This window comes from Chiloscyllium plagiosum, unplaced genomic scaffold (assembly GCF_037043375.1).
Source record: "Chiloscyllium plagiosum isolate Xiang-an unplaced genomic scaffold, Cpla_swu_hap1 HiC_scaffold_13, whole genome shotgun sequence".
Taxonomy (NCBI): domain Eukaryota; kingdom Metazoa; phylum Chordata; class Chondrichthyes; order Orectolobiformes; family Hemiscylliidae; genus Chiloscyllium; species Chiloscyllium plagiosum.
This window is the reverse complement of record NW_028270151.1, coordinates 91,726,381-91,745,421: the sequence shown is the minus strand read 5'-3', so window position 1 is coordinate 91,745,421 and position 19,041 is coordinate 91,726,381. Positions and strand designations below refer to the sequence as shown.

The window sequence follows — 19,041 nt, the reverse complement described above, 5'->3', positions numbered from 1 at the left end:
GCTGATTCTCAGGAGATCAGACGGATAATGTTACCGAGCCATCTTCTTCCTTCAGGATGCTGAGAACAGAGCTCTCCTTGTGCATCTTCTGGAAGAATAAACATGACCATCTCTAATCCAGCTCCGAGGTGCTGATCTTGGATTGGAAGATTACCTTGGAGGCCTCCAAGGAAAAGAGAGAGGCTTGCTGGCTCTTCACCTCCTGGAAATCCTCTGTGACATGGACTCTCATTGTCTGCAGCAGGAGTAGGTTCAGCATGGGTTTCTGGAGTTTGGACAGAATCCCTCGTCTCTCTCACTCACCTTCTGAACCTCTTTGATGATAAAGAACCTCTTAATGTTCCTCTTGTCTGTTTCCCACCAATCTGCTGGAGACTCACAAAGGGGCTTCATGGTTCTCCAACCTGTGTAGTCCTTTTTGAGCTCCTCAATGTTTTCTGGGGTCAATAATTTCATATTCAGCTTCTACATTCCCTTGCTGGCCCACTGGTTATCCTGTAGGTGATAATCAGCAAACAGAAAACTGTCAGAAGACCTGAACAAGACTGTGCTGGACACTGACAGGAAGTCTATTCTTGAACAAATAGACCTGTCTGCCCATGACCAGATGTAACTAAGCTTCACCATCTACAGGGCTGCTTGACAACTTTAACCATTCCCATCAGGGATCTGGACGTGACATCCAGTTTGCTGTCAGCTCATCTGGATGATACAATTGAGGTCTTTGGTCAGAATGGTCAGCCTGGACATGTGCAGCATCAGAATATCCAAGCTGGATGAACGGTAATTGCTGCCCCCTGATCAAATTGTAGCCCCGTGGGTTCATAAGCTCAATCATTTCCTGTAGATGCTGAGGTGTAGTATCCTATACTCCTGCAGAAATAGGATGTCGGCTTTGAAGTTGACCAGGTAAGCCAACATGGAAACGCACTGCGTAGTAGTTTTAATACTAATCACTGATATCAAATTGCCCGTAGACTCAATGTCCGTGCACCTGTGATGCGTTTCCAACTTGGTTTACCCGGCCAACACCAAAGCAGACCTACTGTCTGTTCATGTGTATGCTGAGTCAGTTACTGTGCCTCCGCTTTAGCGACCTTTCCCTCCTCTCCAGCCTGCCCCTCATTTCAGTTTTCTTGCTGGATACCTAACTGTCCTTTGGGGATCCACGGCTTGTGTTGCCACTTCTGACCATCTAAGCATATGTGGTGCCTTCCCAGCAGGCTTTTTACAGTTGGCCTGCTTCCCCAAACAGATTACTTGCAGCCCTTAGTCAAATGCCCCTCCTGTTTGCAGTTCCTGCAGAGGGTCACTTTGCAGTCAGCTGCCATGTACCCTGACCTCCTGCAGGTTCAGCATGTTCTAGGCAGCCCCACATATGTCAGATAGCCTTGGCCTCCTCTGATTGTGAAGCTGGAAGACAGGTGGAGGATGTTCCCACTAGCGTCCATCTTCAGGATTACCTTGACTGCTGCTTGCCAAAGACAACAATCTCACATTTTCCCACATGATATTCAGTCTGCCAAATATCTGCCCCATCTTTCAATCCTACTTCCTACAATTTGCTTCCCTATCCTTGCGCTCTTACCAGATTTGGTGACAGTATGTCAGTTTCTTCATACAAATGATTTCTATGGTAAATAAAACCAAAATGCTCGAGAAACTTAGCAGTTTTGGCAGCATCAATAGAAGGAGAAACAGAGTTAATCGTAGAATCCTTACAGTGTTGAAAACAGGCCTTTTGGCTCAACAAGTCCACACTGAACCTCCATGGAGTAACCCACCCAGATGCATTTCCCTACTTTATTATTCTACATTTCCCCTGCCTAATGCACCTAGCTTACACATCCCTGAGCAGTATGGGCAATTTAGCATGGCCAATTCACTGAACCTGTATATCTTTGGACTTCTGGGAGGAAACCCATGCAGACATGGGGAGAATGTGCAAACTCCACATTCGCCCAAGGCTGGAATCAAACTCGGACCCCTGGTGCTGTGAGGCAGCAGTGCTAACCACTGAGCCACCGTGCCACCTAATATCAATCATATTTGAACCAATCTCTACATGTTAAATGTTTTGATTGCTACAGATGCTGTTGAGCTTCTCCAGCACTTTCTATCTTTATTTCAGATTTCCAGCATCCACAGTATTCTGCTCTTATTCTTCTCCCAAATTTCATGTCCATGAGAGGTGAAGTGCATTATAAATTGTGAAAAACTGAAATGTTCTTTACAACTAAAAATGGACTTTGCCGGACTTGAAAATGGTTGTTACAGATCACAATTCACAAGTTGGTTGCGGTCAATTTCTGACAGTAAATGCAAAGCTAGACAATCATCCTGATGGAATTTCTCACCTATCAGTTGAACGAATACTGCAAACACAGTGAGACAATGAGAGCATTGACCTTTTATCTGCAGCCCCAGACCAATAATGAAGAGGGATTGAAATTCATCAGGCACACGGAGGTACTAAAAACCAAGATCTGGATTAAGTTTCAATGAATTTTTACCAGAGAGATAGAAACCCTTTAATCTAAACGATTCAACAATGTTTAATGTCTATGTCTAAAACTCCTCTGCATTTTTAAGATTTTTAATTATACGTCTCTAAGCTCTGAGCCAGTCTGACTCCACGAGCCATAAAAACAACACACTCCAGCATGAAAGCTAAATCCTCCTCAAAACCATTTGCTTGTGTTTGCCTGAAAATAAACTGGGTCGAAAAGCGTGGTGCTAGAAAAGCACAGGTGGTCAGGCAGCATTTGAGCAGGAGAGTCGACATTTCGGGCATAAGTCCTTCATCAATAATGTGGGGGAGGTGTCCAAGGGGGCTGTGAGATAAATGGGAGGGGGATGAGGCTGGGGGAGGGGGGGCAATGCAGCTTGGCAGGTGATAGGTAGATGAAGGTGGGGGTTGATGGCAATAGGTCGGAGCGGAGGGTGGAGTGGATAGGTGGGAAGGTAGATGGACAAGTAGGACAGTTCAAGAGGGTGGTGCTGAGTTGGAGAGTTGGATCTGGGTTAATGCTGGGGAGAGGGGTGGAAGGGAGGGAGATGAGGAAACCGCTGAAATCAACATTGATGCCGTGCGGTTGGAAGGTCCCAACGTAGACTGGCCCCAGTCTCTGAGCACCATCAAATTTGAAGAGACTCTGTAATCTATCTTCAGCCAGCTGGACTTGTCTGAACTTCAACTGCTGGGTGAAGGAACCATCCTACTATATCACATGAATTTGTCTATGTGAAGATTTTTTGGGTGCGACTGTGAGAATAAATAATAAGCCGGTTTTAAGAAATTTACTGGGTGCCACTTATAAATTGACACCAGTGTTTTCAAAAGCAAAGTACTCTGTTAATTATTGGAAGGCTGGAAGAGTTATCAAGTTCAGTCTGCTTTTCTCCACTATATCACAAGTTGTCAGTGTAGATCATAAATAATTACTAGCACGTTGGCTCTGGGGTTAGCACTGCTGTCTCACAGTGCCAGGAACCGAGGTTTGATTCCATGCTCGGTTGCTTATCTGTGTGGAGCTTGCACATACACCCCGCGTCTGCATGGGTTTCCTCCCACAGTCCAAAAATGTGGAGGTTAGGTGGATTGACCATACTTAGTTGCCCTGTAGTTTCCAGGGATGTGGAGGCTTGATGGGAAACGCAGGGTTACAGAGATATGGTAAGGTGGGTGGGTCTGGGCTGGATGTTCTTCAGAGGGTTTGTGACAACTCGATGGGCTGAATGGCCTGCTTCTACACTGTAAGATTTCTATAATAACACAAACTTATCTGAGGCCCCAGCATACATCCTTACGTTACATCATTTGTTACATGATGTGACAATGTCAGAGTTGGACTGGAGTGGACACGGTCAGAAATCAAATGACACGTGGTTATACTCCAACAGATTTATTTGAAATTGCAAGCTTTCAGAGCTCTGCACTCTCCTCCTACATGGTAAGATAGGGAGGTATGAGACAAAGTACTTAGATTTTGCATTTTAACTGATTAAATAATTTAACAAGGGCAGCTAGTTTTAAAGTTGCTAACTCTTTGCTTATAAATATTGTCTTGTACTTCTCCTTGGTGATTTCAATGCAGAGAAGGATGGAAGTTTTGGAAAGGCATGTTGTGCCAGAAAGGCATAGGGAAAACAAACTTGAATGCAGTCTTCTCCTGACAAAATGCTAGGAACATCATCTTGTCATAACAACTACCTGAGGACCTGAGAATAAATACCGAAGAGCGGGGTCAGTCAGAGAGGCAGTGATGGGATCGGGGCATAGAATAGAAGAGCTTACCTGAAGGTGAGCAGTAGCAGGAGCTAAGAATGTGCAACTCCACGCAGTGCAGGTTAGGTGAATTGGCCAAGTTAAATTGAACAGTGTTCAGGGATGTGTAGGTTAGGTGCATTAGTCATGGGGGAGTATTGTGCAATAGGGTGGGAGAATGGGTCTGGATGGGATACTCTTCAGAGGGTTGGTATGGACTTGGGTCAAATGGCCTGTTTCCACACTGTAGAGATTCTATGATAATACAGTTGAATGTGTGGCTGGTGTAGGAGGGGGTGAGATCCTTAATGAGTACTTCACATCGATATTCACGAAGGAGAAAGACATGAATGATGAGTTTAGAGGTGAGTTTGTTGATGGGGTATGTTGATCTTCGAAGGAGAAGATATCACATAAGGCAGATAAGTCTCCAGAACCTGATGAGTTACTGAAGGAAGCAAGATAGGAGATTGCTGGGACCTTGACAGAAATCTTTGGATCGTCTTTAGCTGCTGACAAAGTCATGGAAGACTGCATAACTGCAATATTGTTCCTTTTTTCAAAAAGAGCAACTGGCATAATCAAGAAAATTATAGGCCTGTGAGCCTCACATCAGTGGCAGGGAATTTATTGTACAAGATTCTTAGCAACAGGACGTACTTGCATTTGGAGAAGAATAAACTCATTGGGGATAGCCTGAATGGATTTATGCAGAAAAGGTCTTGCCTCACATACTTGATTTGAGTTATTTGAGGTAGTGACAAAGATGATTAACGAGGGTAACGAGGATTGTCTACATGGATTTTACTAAAGCATTTGACAAGGTAGGTGGTCCAGAGGATTAAATCACATGGAATCCTTAGTGAATTGGCACGCTGGACACAAAGTGGGTGGCATAGTGGCTCAGCAATTAGTACTGCTGCCTTAACAGCACCAGTGATCCAGGTTCAATTCCAGTCTCCAGTGACTATCTATATGGAGTTTTCATATTCTCCCAGTGTCGGTGTGGGTTTCTTCCAAGTGCTCTGGTTTCTTCCCACTGTCCAAAGATATGCAGGAAAGGTGGTTTGGCCTTGCCAAGTTGCCAACAGCATCCTAGGTGGTGGCTAGGTGGATTAGTAATGGAAAAAGCAATGTTACAGGGACAGGGTAGGGGATGAGTCTGGGAATGCTCTTCAGAGGGTTGGGTATGGGCATGATGGGGCAAATGGCCTGCTTTCACATTGTAGGAATTCAATGAAAGTTGGTGTTCCTCAAGGATGAGTGCTAGGACCTTTGTTGTTTATAAATGATCTGAATGAAAACACTGGTTGTCTGATTAGTGAATCTGCAGATGACATGAAAATTGTTGGAATTCTAGATAGTGAAGAAGGATATCAAAGAATGCAGTAGAATATAGATCAGCTGCAAAGCTGGGTGGAAAATGGCATCTGAGTTTAATCTAGACAATGTGAGGCGATGTATTCAGGGAAGTCAAATGCAAGAGGAAGGACATGGTAAAGAGCTGGACTCTCAGGAGTATTGATATACCTTTGGGGTCAAATAGATAGCTCCCTGAAAATGGAAATAAATAGGAAGGATGTGAAGGCTTTGGACAGGGTACAGAAGTGTCTTATCAGGATGTTACCTGGATCAAAGTGTATTAGCTATGAGGAGAGACTGGGTAAACTTAGATTATTTTTCACTACAGCATTGGAGGCTATGGGGTGACCTGACTGAAGTATATAACATTATGGGATGCATGGATAGGGTGGATAATTGGAATCTCTTTCTTAGGGTGGAAATGTCAAATATTTGGGGGCATAGGTTTAAGGTGGTAGGAGAAAAGTTTAGAGATGCAAAAGGCAAGGGTTTTTTTTTTAACAGAGGTGCCTGGAAAGCACTGCCAGAAAGCTGTTAGAAGCAGATACGACAGCAAAGTTTAAGAGGCATTTAGACATACATATGAAAGGTAGGGAATAGAGGGATATAGACTATGTGCATGCAGGTGGGATAGTTTAGAATAGCATCATAGTTGGCACAGACATGGTGGGCCGAAGGACACAACAGCTCAGGAACAGAGTGGTGCTGGAAAAGCACAGCAGGCTAGGCAGCATCCTAGGAGCAGGAAAATCGATGTTTCGGGCAAAAGCCCTTCATCAGAAAGGGAGTCTCCGGGGGGGGCCTCCTGCACCCACACCTCCATCCAAGGCCCCAAAGGAGATTCCACATCCATCAAAGTTTTACCTGCACATCCATGAATGTCATTTATTGTATCAGTTGCTCTCGATGCGGTCTCCTCTACATTGGGGAGATTGGACACCTCCTCACAGAGAGCTTCAGGGAACATGTCCGGGACACCCACATCAATCAACCCCACCGCCCTGTGGTCCAACATTTCAACTCCCCCTCCCACTCTGCCGAGGACATGGAGGTCCTGGGCCTCCTCCACCGCCGCTCCCTCCCCACCCAACGCCTAGAGGAAGAACGCCTCATCTTCCGCCTCGGAACACTTCAACCCCAGGGCATCAATGTGGACTTCACCAGTTTCCTCATTTCCTCTCCCCCCACCTTACCCCAGTTCCAACCTTCCAGCTCAGCACCGTCCTCATGACCTGTCCTACCTGCCAATCTCCTTTCCCACCTATCCGCTCCCCCCTCCCCTCTGACCCATCACCTCCATTCCCACCCCCATTCACCTATGCTCTTTGCTACCTTCTCCCCAGCTCCACCCCCACCCCCAACCCTCCGCCCTTTTTATCTCTCCACTCTGGAGGCTCCCTGCCTCCATTCCTGATGAAGAGCTTTTGTCTGAAATGTCGATTTTCCTGCTCACTGGATGCTGTCTGGCCTGCTGTGCTTTTCCAGCACCACTCTGATCTAAACTCTGGTTTCCAGCATCTGCAGTCCTCACTTTTGCCTAATTCAGGAACAGACCCTATGCTCTAAACACCACGTTCTAACAGAGGGACAAGCAAAAGACTTAATGGAACAGCCCCGCTCCAAATACTGTTACCTAACAGACCAACATTGTTTGTACTTGCTTGGAGACACTTGGTTTCTTGACCAGGAAATACCAAGAATGGTTCAACGAGAACAATCTGGGATTTCCTAGACTGCAAATGCAAGGCTTTCTTGAACAGGCAACTCGAGTGAGCGAAAACAAGCTTACAACTAAGCGAAGGCTGAGGGGTAGCAATGCTGGGTGGAAAAACACAGCAGATTCAGCAACTCACTAAGAGTGCGCAGTATCAACAGTGTGCGCAGCATCTTCAGCGTTATCAATGCCATCAATGGCTCGAATACTCAGGGACCTACTCCACTGGAAGCCAAAAAAGGACAGCTGTTCATAGGCCAAGAGGCGGTAACAGCAGAATTTGCAGGATATGCTCAACGAAGATGCTGCCTTCCACACAAGTGCTCTTAGCATCTATCCATCTCACCACACCCCCAAACCATCATTAAAGCCATTCGAGATGGAACCTCCACTGAAGCACTAATATGCAGTGGCGAAGCACCATGACACAAATCCACAACCTCATCATTATCTGGAAGGAAGGCAGCATGCCGATCTTAAAGACATCATAATGGAGATCACTTTCAAGAAAGGAGATAGGTCTGTTGAAATTACAGAGGGAGTGTCTACCTGGGAAAGAATATCTTAAAATTCCTCCTCAATGGTTTCCTCCTACTGGGGGGCAGCAGTCACACTGCAGGAATAGTCAGGTAGATGGGTGACCGGCAGGAGAGGCAGGTAGGAGTGCAGGAGTCTTCTATAGCTATTCCTCTCTCTAAAAGGTACTGTATACTGTTTTGGATATTGTCAAGGGGATATCCTTTCAGGGGAGTATAAACAGCAGCAGCCAGGCCTGTGGCACCAGAATTGGCTCTGCTGATGGGCAGGGTGTGGCAAAGTCCAAGTGAGCAATAGTGGTAGGAGACCTGCTAGCTAGAGGCACAGACAGGCATTCCTGTGGCCACATTCAAGACTCCAGGATTGTGTGTTGCCTCCCTTGTGCCAGGGTCAACGATGTCTGAGTGGCTGCATGGAATTCTTAAGGGGGAGGGTGAGCAACCAGAGGTTGTAGTGTATATTGGTACCAACATCAGGAGAAAGAGGGATGAGATCCTGACACGTGATTACATGGAGTTGGGAAAGAGGCTGAAAAGCAGGGCCTCGAGGTCAGTAATCTCTATTATCAGTGCCACACGCCAGTGAGGCAAGGAATAGAAAGTTATGACAGATGAATGGGTTGCTGGTGCAGGGGGCAGGGTTTCAGGTTCTTGAATCATTGGGACATCTTCTGGGTCAAGGTTGACTTGTACAAGAGGGAGAGGTTCTACCTGAACTAGTGGGAATCCAATATCCTCACAGTGGTATTCATTAGTCCTACTTGGGAGAATTTAAACTAGAACGGCAATGGGCTGGGAACCAGAGCAGCAGGTCAGTAAGTGAAGGGATTGAGGGGAAGGTAGATATTAGGACCAAAAAAAATCAGAAACGAAGGACAGACAGAAACAGGTAATGAATATGATAGGATTAATGGGCTGAAGTGTATTTATTTCAATGCATGGAGTTCTATAGGTAAAGCAGATGAGCTTAAAACCTTAGATCAATAAATGGGACAATGATGTTGTGGTCACTACAGAGACTTGGTTGAGAGGGGGATAGGACTGGCTGCTCAACTTTCACGGGTTTTGTTGTTTTCGACGAGATAGAGAGGAAGATAAGACAGGTGTAGAATGTCAGGGAGAATGTCACATCTGCACTCAGAGGACATACTAGAGGGCTCATCTCCTGAAGCAATATGGGGACTGCTCAAAAATAAGATGGGTGAAATCACTCTGAGAGGATTATACTATAGGCACCCCCAACATCCACTGAGACACTGAGGAACAAATATCTTGACAAATTATGGAATCATACAATATCAACAGTGTTGCCATAGTGGATGACTTCAACATCCCCAATATTGACTGGGATCCCTTACAGTAAGAGGTTTAGACAGAGCAGAATTTATTAAGCGCATCCAAGAGGGGTTCTTGAAACAATATAGTCCAACTACAGGAGGGGGCCATATTTTTCCTTGCCTTGGCCAGATGACTGACCTATCATTTGAAGAGCATTTTGGAAACAGTGATCATAACTTCTCATGTCTGTTATAACGTGCATTGATGTGTTGGACTATTCCTTTATCAAGGATGGGAATATTTATGGCGCCAGTTCTTCAATTAAGTTAACTCCACCATCATTCAGAATTGAATGTGGCAGGACTACAGAGCTTAGATCTGATCTGTTGGCTATGGGATTGCATAGCTCTGTCTAACATTTGCTGCTTATGGCATTTAGGATGAAAGTAGTTATTTTGGTAGTGGATGAATTAATCACCCAAACAGATGTAAACAGATTACAGAGACAGACTTCGGAGTGACCAGGAATGGGAACCCAACATCTAGATGTATTCAGTATTTTATGAAGGATGAACAAAAATGAAAAGGCACAAAAATGCATTACTGATTAGATTATTTGCAGTGTGGAAACAGTCACAGGTTTCCACAACAACATGTACACACCAACCCACCTCCCTCTGACTAATGTACCTACCACTACGGGCAATTTAACATGGCCAATTCACCTAGCCTGCACATCTTCGTGACTGTGGGAAGAAACCCCCGCAGACACAAGGAGAATGAGCAAACTCCACACAGACAGTCACCCGAGGCTAGAATCAAACCTGGGACCCTGGTGCTGTGAGGCAGCAGAGCTAAACACTGCACCACTGTGCACACTGGTTAAAGAAGATATAAACATAATATGGAGGAAATGGATTAGCTCAGACAATGTAGAAGAATCTGTGGGGGTTGAACTGAAAAATACCAAGAAGCAAAAATCATTCTGGCGGAGGGGGCCTATAGACCACTGAATTGTGATATTTGAAATGGTGTTAGACAAGATAGAGGTCAATGTGGTAAAAGAACATCTGTAATTATGGATGACTTTAATCTGCACATAGACTGAACAAATCAAATTAATTGCAGTGCTGTACAACAGAAATTTATGGAGTGTATACAGAATGATTTTCTGGACCAATACATTGAGGAATCAACTAGAGACCAGGCAATCTTAGACTGAGTATTGTGCAATGAGAAAGTAATAACTGGTAAGATAGTTGTGAGAGATGCCTTGGAGATGAGCAACCAGAATATAATAGAATGCATCGTCAAGATGGAGAGTGAAGTAGTTGATTCTAAATCTTAAGGGAAATTATGATGGAATGAGGTGTGAGTTGACTATGATGGATTAGGAAATGTTACTGAAAGGAATGACAATGGATAGGAAGTAGCAAATATTCAAAGAGCGAATAGGTGAACTCAAAAATTGGTTATTCCGGTCTGGTGCAAGAGTGCAAAGAGAACAGTGGCCAAACCATGGCTTACCAGGTAAGTTAGAGATAGTATCAAATGCAAAGAAGCAGCATGCAAATTGGCAGAAAATAAACAATAGACTTGAGGACTGAAAACAGCAAGGGAGGACCAAGGGATTGATTTCGATGGGAAAACACAGTATGAGAATAGGCCTGCGGGGAACACAAGAATTGACTGTAGAATGTTCTGTAGATATGTAAAACGAAAAAGATTGGTGCAAACTAATGTAGGTCCCTAACAGTCATAAATGAGAAATTTTTAGTGGGGAACAAAGAACTCAATGAACTTAATTCATAAGTCGCTTCCACCTTCACAAAGGAGGATATGAATAGTGTAGCAGAAATGATGGGGAACACAGGATTTAGTGAGAGGGAGGAGCTGAAGCAAATCTGCTTTAGTAGAGATATGGGGATGGGGAAACCGCAGGGACTGAAGGTTGATAAATCGCAAGGGCATGATAATCTATATTACAAAGTACTTGAGGAAATCGTCCTAGAAATAATGGATGCATTGGTGATCATTTTCCAAGATTCTTTATTCTCTGGAAGAGTTCCTACAGATTAGAGGGTAGCTAATGAAACCCCACTATTTACAAAAGGAGGTAGAGAGAAAGCAGAGAACTATAGCCCAGTGAGTCTAATGTCAGGAATGGGGAAAATGCTAGAGTGCATTATCAAGGATTTTATATCAAAGCACTTAGCAAACAATGGTAGCATGGATTTATAAAAGGGAAAATTACGCTTGACAAATTTATTGGAATTCTTGAAGAATATAACTAGTAGGGTTGATCAAGCTTTCGACAAAGTCTCACACTTGAGATATAGTGGTGTACCGTAGGAATCTGTAATAGGATCCCAGCTATTCACAATGTATATTAAGATTTAGATGAGGAAACTAAATGTAATACCTCAAAATTTGCAAATGATGCAAAGTTGAGGGATCAGCTGTGAGGAGGATATACAGATTAGATTAGACTCCCTACAGCGTGGAAACAGGCCCTTCGGCCCAACCAGTCCACATTGATCCTCCAAAAAGTAACCCACCCGGACGCGTTTCCCTCAGACTAATGCACCTAACACTATGGGCAATTTAGCATGGCCAATTCACCTGACCTGCACATCTTTGGACTGTGGGAGGAAACCGGAACACCCGGAGGAAACCCACGCAGACACGGGGAGAACGTGCAAACTCCACACAGACAGTCACCCGAGGCTGGAATCGAACCTGAGACCCCGGTGCTGTGAGGCAGCAGTGCTAACCACTGAGCCACCAAGACAACTTGAAGGACGAGGTCGTGTTGCCATGGCCGTGTTGCCATGGTCTGAGAGGGAGTAGGGGCGGAGAGGTCGGGAGGGTGGAGAGGTCGGGAAGAAGATTGCAGGTCAAGAAGGCGGTGCTGAGTCTGAGGGCTGGGACTGAGAAAAGGTGGGGGGAGAGGAAATGAGGGGTACCCGCACCAACCAACCCAACTGCCCCGTGGCTGAACATTTTAACACCCCCTCCCACTCCGCCAAGGACATGCAGGTCCTTGGCCTCCTCCATCGCCAGACCATGGCGCCTGGAGGAAGAGCGACTCATCTTCCGCCTAGGAACCCTCCAGCCACAGGGGATGAATGCGGATTTCTCCAGCTTCCTCATTTCCCCTTCCCCCACCTTTTCTCAGTCTCAGCCCTCAGACTCCGCACGCCTCCTTGATCTGCAATCTTCTTCCCGACCTCTCCGCCCCCACCTCCTCTCCGGCCTATCACCCTCACCTTAACCTCCTTCCACCTATCGCATTCCCAACGCCTCTCCCCCAAGTCCCTCCTCCATATCTTTTATCTTAGCCTGCTTGGCACACCCTCCTCATTCCTGAAGAAGGGCTTATGCCCGAAACGTCGATTCTCCTTCTCTTTGGATGCTGCCTGACCTGCTGCGCTCTTCCAGCAACACATTTTTAAGCTCTGATCTCCAGCATCTGCAGTCCTCACTTTCTCCTTGGGCAATTAAATGGCCTACTCCTCCTACCATCTATTATTGTTTCAATGGTAACAACTGATTTTCTACTATATTCCATGTTAACATTTTTACCAAGTGCACTTCAGCCAACTCTGAATTGTTGCCAAACCTTGCTTTACATTTAGGATTCACTCTCAAACTGAAAGTGAAAATCTATCATTGACAGAAATTCTATTAAGATCATCTTTGCCTTGAAACTCCTTTACTATGTGGGTCTTTGATTAATCTAGTGACATTGCACATTATTAGATCCAAAATGTCTGATCCTGGGAGACTGCAGAATGCTCTAAGAAACTGTCCAAAGTACATCCGACAAACTTGTCCTTCAAGTCGTCTTTGCTAAATTGATTTTTCCAACTGATGTGAAGATTAAAGCCAGCTCGTTTAGCTGGACAGCTGGTTTGAGATGCAGAGTGATGCACCAGCTGAGGTCATCATGAAGGACTCTCCTTCTCAATTGCTCCCCTCACCCGAAACGTGCCGACCCTCAGATTAAACCAACCCATGTTGTCCATCTCTAATAAGAGAGCAGGCCTATGGTCTGGTAGGACTATGGCAACTTATCAATTTTTTACTTATGGTTACTCTGGCTCTGGTAAACTCCAGGGTTTATTGTTACCTTTATTACAACCTTGCACTAATGCCTTGCCTTTCTCTTTGATTTACTAAATCCTCTTATGTGAATCCTCCCCACTATTTAGCTTAAAGCCCTCTCTAAACATGAATTGTCAATACTCAATAGATTCAAATGCTAAAGTCTTTGTTGTGCATTCCCTAGAATTCCCTTACATCAGATTTTATGGTCATAATGTGGAGTTTCTTTTGGCAGCAAACTTCTATAATTTGGAAACCAAGGAATTTTGATAAAATTTCTCTTTCAAATGGAAAGCAGGCAAACAGAGGCAGCACCTTAATTTTTTCTGTTGAATAATACTGTACCTCTAATCAAACTACATCTGTGCATTTGTAACCTTTCTTTGTCCAAGGAAGGCTTTGATACAGCTTGAGCACACCATCTCTCTCTGTTGTTTAGCTCAAAAAGGTTACTCTTGCTTGTTTTACTTGATGACATTTTTCCAAATTATTTAGTACTGGCACAATTTCACATTTTGTGTTGAAGCACTGGCTCTTGAATGAGCCTGGTACATTATCGAGCACCATGTTGTGACAATTATGTAAACAATTATGCAATACTTGCAACTTCTGAACACACTTTTTTTAAAGTTGAAGAGATACACCAGAACAGATTTATTTTGCACTGTTAAAAGTAGAAAAACGCAAGGCACTTCACCAAAGCACGATCCTAGAGTTAGCACAGGGGTACAGCACAGGAAAAGCCCTTTCAGTCCTTTGAATCTGCGCTGGTCAAATACAAACATTTAACTATTCTAATCCCATTTTCCAGCACTTGGCCCAAGTCCACACCAACCCTCCCAACAGTAACCCACCCAGACCCATTCTCTTACCCTATTATTCTACATTTACCCCTAGGTCATGTACCTACCCTACACATCCCTGAACACTATGGGCAACTTAGCATGACCAATTCACCCAACTGCACATCTTTGGATTATGGGAGGTAGGCCATGCAGAGTCGAGGAGAATATGCAAACTCCACACAGACAATAGCCCGAGGCTGGAATCGAATCCGGGTCCCCGGCGCTGTGAGGCAGTAGTGCTAATCACTGAGCCACCATAGAAAATGGAACATAATTAAAGATAAATTCAATAACAAAATGGTCAGGTAGACTTGAAGAGTTTCATGGAACTGGTGGAGACATGGCAACTGACAGGAAGAATAAGGAGAAACAACAGTTATGGTTACGTATTCTTGAGGCATTATGGCACAGGAACTCTTCAGCCCACTGACCCCATGATGACCCTCTTTAGAACAATGCAATTCCGTGACCACCTCCTAAGCTGATCCGTCAGCAAAGCTGCGATTGTTCTCCTCAGAGCAGAAAAGGCTTAGAGGAAATTTGATGGAGGTGTTTAAAATTATTAATGGTTTATGTGGAATAAATAAAGAGAAACTGCTTTCAATGGCAGAATTATCAGTAACCCAGTGGATACAAATTTAACTGATCAGCGAAAAAAAAAGGCTACATCACAATGTTTTGCAAGGATAGAGTGGTGGAAAAGAATTCACTAACAAAGGGAATTAAATAAATATTACGGGACAAAAGATTACAGCAAGAGACTGGGAATATTTAAATTACCTTCAAAAGAGCTGGTGCAAATTCCATGCTCAGTGTACAGTTATATGATTCTATCAAGTGTCATCCTCGCATAAGAGGAAAAGGACATCAGAATGGCAAAGAAAATTTTGAATTGAAACGGCAATATAACAAATGAAAGATATAAAATAGTGCAGTTTTAAATTGGAAAAACAGAACTCTAGCATTAACAGTCACACGTCTTTGAAAATGGTTGCAAATAAAATCATCCTGAGCTTTGTAAGCAGAGTACAAAAGCAAAAATATTTAATAATTCTTTATTACACCAGTGGGTGATCCTCAGCAGAGTACTGTGTTCAATTTAGGCGAGCACAATTTAGAAAATATGTTAAGACCTTGGTAGGGCCTGTAATTGAGTCAGGAAAGAGGCTTAGCAGGTGGACAGATTGGAGAGGTCAACATTGTATTCCTTTGGCAGAGAAGCTTCAGGACATTTTAACAGATGTGGTCATATTCATAAGAACTCTGATGGAGCAAACAGACAGGAACTATTCCTAGTGCCAGAAGTGATGGGAACCAGATAACACAGAGTTAAGACACTTGGCAAAAGCACCAACGAGAAGATGAGTAAAATTAGACTGCGAATTGTGATCATCTGGAATATATCACTGACAACAGCTTCAATATTAACTGTCCAAAAAAAATTAGAGTCATAGAATCTTACAGCATAGGAATTGGCCCTTCAGCCCACTACATCTATGCCAACAACAAACACCAACTACACTAATCCCATTTATCTGTACTTGGTCCATAGCCTACTATGCCTTGGCATTTTAAGTACTCATCCAGATGCTTCTTAAATGTTACAAGGGGATGTGCCTCTTCCACCCTCTTGAGCAGCATATTCCATTTTTTTTCCATCTGCTCCAAGGAAAACAAACCCAGCCAATCCAGTCTCTCTTCATAACTGATAATTTGATAAATTCCAGAAAAGGAAAAGAATTGCAGAGCTCCGAGGAAAGATCAGGGGAGTGGAACCAATTGAAAAGCTCTTTCAATGGGCAGGCCCAAGTTCAACAGATTGTTCTATGAACACAGAGTATTTATACTCAGGAGATAATAGATCCTAGATGCTTTGTTGGGCCCAACATTTAACTGTAATAGCTGTGCAGTGTACAGATTACTTCTATTGCTCAGCAGTTACCTGAGGATTGTTGGCCTCAGCAAGCTTGCACTGTCGAAGGAAGAGTTTCAGGTTCCCCCAGTTGAGATAGGGCAGCAGTACAATAGGCCTCTCCCCATCTTCTATGCAAACATGATTGATAGGTAGCAGGTTTCTGGTCAGAGAAAATAGCAAAACATTAATTGCTAACAAACAACATTTTTCTAAACCTATTTCCCAAACTAGCACACTAAAGGCATTAAACTCATGCAACACATGAGAACAGTTACATATAATATCAGATATGCTGCTCCATGATTGGTGACAAATAGCTCCAAATCACACAAAAAGCTCAAATTTTAAATTCAAATTTTGAAGAAACAAAGTGAGAATAATAGCAAAGAAATGAAGTCAAACACTGGTCTTAGTATTTGTGGCATATTGCATAATTCCTCTCACTGAATCTGAACCAAATTTCTCAGGCTATTCTAAGTACAATACTGCAAGGTTTGTGAAGGTTTCTAGCTCAGGTTGAGGTTTAGGGTGTAGGTTTGCTCGCTGAGCTGTAGGTTTGATATCCAGACGTTTCATTACCTGGCGACCTCCAAGTGAAATGAAGCTGTTGTCTCCTGCTTTCTATTTATATTTTTGTCCTGGATGGGGTTCTTGGGGTTTGTGGTGATGTCATTTCCTGTTCATTTTCTGAGGGGTTGATAGATGGTATCTAGATCTACGTGCTTGTTTATGGCGTTGTGGTTGGAGTGCCAGGCCTCTAGGAATTCTCTTTGCTTAGCCTGTCCCAGGATAGATGTGTTGTCCCAGTCGAATTGGTGGTTTTTTTCATCCGTGTGTAGGGCTACGAGGGAGAGAGGGTCATGTCTTTTTGTGGCTAGCTGGTGTTCGTGTATCCTGGTGGCTAACTTTCTTCCTGTTTGTCCTACGTAGTGTTTGCGGCAGTCACTGCATGGAATTTTGTAGATGACGTTGGTTTTGTCCATGGGTTGTACTGGGTCTTTCAAGTTTGTTAGTTTTTGTTTGAGAGTGTTGGTGGGTTTGTGTGCTACTAGGATTCCGAGGGGTCTTAGTAGTCAGGCTGTCATTTCTGAAACTTCTTTGATGTATGATAAGGTGGTTAGGGTTTCTGGCTGTGTTTGGTTTGCTTGTCGTGGTTTGTTCTTGAGGAATCTGCAGACTGTATTTTTTGAGTATCCGTTCTTCTTGAATACGTTTTATAGGTGGTTCTCCTCTGTTTTCCGAAGTTCATCTGTGCTGCCGTGTGTGGTGGCTCGTTGGAATAGTGTTCTGATACAGCTTCGTTTGTGTGTTAGAGCTTCTAAACTAGTACTCTCCATAGCTCCAGAATGATAACATGCATATAAAACAACAAGACTCTAAGTGAAGTGCACGACACAAACAACTGTGCAGTGAAACAGAGGAGAGCGAATGGAAGCATCATCTGAATTTGTTGGAGTTACAAGATTTTATTGCATGCATTTATTTAATAAGAGTAACAATTATCAACAAAACTGAATCAGGAACAGATCATTACAAAATTAATGAAGCAAGATAACTGATGGAGAAATTAATGGACTTTTAAAGCAAAATTGCTCTAACTATAACCTTTCAAAATTCATCCAATTTAGGGACAGGACGTTAGATTGGAAAATTGTGCATGTTGTTCTGCTTTCTAAGAAAGATTTTAGATTTAGATTTCCTACAATGTGGAAACAGGCCCTTCGACTCATCCAATCCACACCGACCCTCAGAAGAGTAACTCACCCAGACCCATTTCCCTCTGACTAATGCACTGAGCACTATGGGCAATTTAGCATAGCCAATTCACCTGACCTGCACATCTTTGAAATGTGGGAGGAAACCGGAGCACCCGGAGGAAACCCACGCAGCACGGGGAGAATGTGCAAACTCCACACAGGTGAGAGAAAAAAACCAGGAAAGTATTGACCAGCTAGACAAAAGTTTGTTGCTGGGAAATTTCGAGTGCATGATTATTGATAGTGTGACTGAACACCTTGAAAATTTTCGGTTGATCAGAGAGAATAAGAGTTGACAGAAACAGAGGTTTTCAATTGGCGTGCCAGGTAGAAGTTTCCAAAACGTTCCCTGAAAGCAGCTCCGCTTTGTGGAGATTCAGGATTACACATATGTGGAAGGTGAGAAATCTGCTCATTATGCAACTTGCTTGCGCATACATAGGTCCAGACATTTGATTTGAACAAGCACAATGATCAAGGACTATATCGCTGGGAAGAGATGGAACTGCACATGCGCAGTAAAGGGGTGCACAATTCTTCAATGACTGTTGGACTGGCCTGTCTAGCACAGATTTTAAGGTAAATGTTTTTTTGAATTTTTTTTAGTAAAAGCCACTGATCGAAATCTTAAAATAGATTTAAAAAGAAATAGATAAGTTGTTATGTATATATTATGTTGCAAACCTCTCTAGTAATGCTGGAATCATAGGATTATTACTTGAATGGTAAAATGTTGCAGCATACTGCTGTGCAGAAGGACCTCGGTGCCCTTGTGCATGAATCACAAGGGGCTGGTCTGCAGGTACAACAAGTAAATAAAAAGGCAAATGAAATTTTGTCCTTCACTGCTAAAGGGATTGAGTTTAAAAGCAGACAGGTTATGCTGCAGCTGTACAAGGTGCTGGTAAGGCCACACCTGGAGTACTGTGTGCAGTTTTGGTCTCCTTATTTGAGAAAGGATGTACTGGCACTGGAGAGGTCACAGGTTCAAGGTGAGAGGTGAAAGGTTTAAGGGGGAAACACACAAAGTACTTTACACAGAGGGTAATAGGTGCCTGGCACGCGTTGCTAGCAGAGGTAGTAGAGGCTGCCACAGTAGATTCATTTAAGGTGGGTCTGGACAGATGCATAAGTAGGTGCAGAGCAGAGGGATACAGATGCTTAGGAATTGGGCGATAGGTTTAGACAGTGGATTTGGATTGGCACAGACTTGGAGGGCCAAAGGGCCTGTTCCTGGGTTGTACATTTTTCTTTGATCTT

The 19,041-nt window shown here is 43.7% G+C and overlaps 1 protein-coding gene across 6 annotated transcripts in view; it reads right to left on the bottom strand.

Moving 5' to 3' along the window:
- ryk (receptor like tyrosine kinase) overlaps positions 1 to 19,041 on the bottom strand; it is a 296,128-nt gene that overhangs the window by 84,012 nt on the left and 193,075 nt on the right. For all 6 annotated transcript variants that reach the window (XM_087993913.1, XM_087993912.1, XM_043701685.2 and 3 more), the window contains one exon: positions 16,052 to 16,184. In XM_087993913.1, the coding sequence (XP_087850039.1) occupies positions 16,052 to 16,184 (133 nt within the window). The remainder of the gene's footprint in view (positions 1 to 16,051; positions 16,185 to 19,041) is intronic.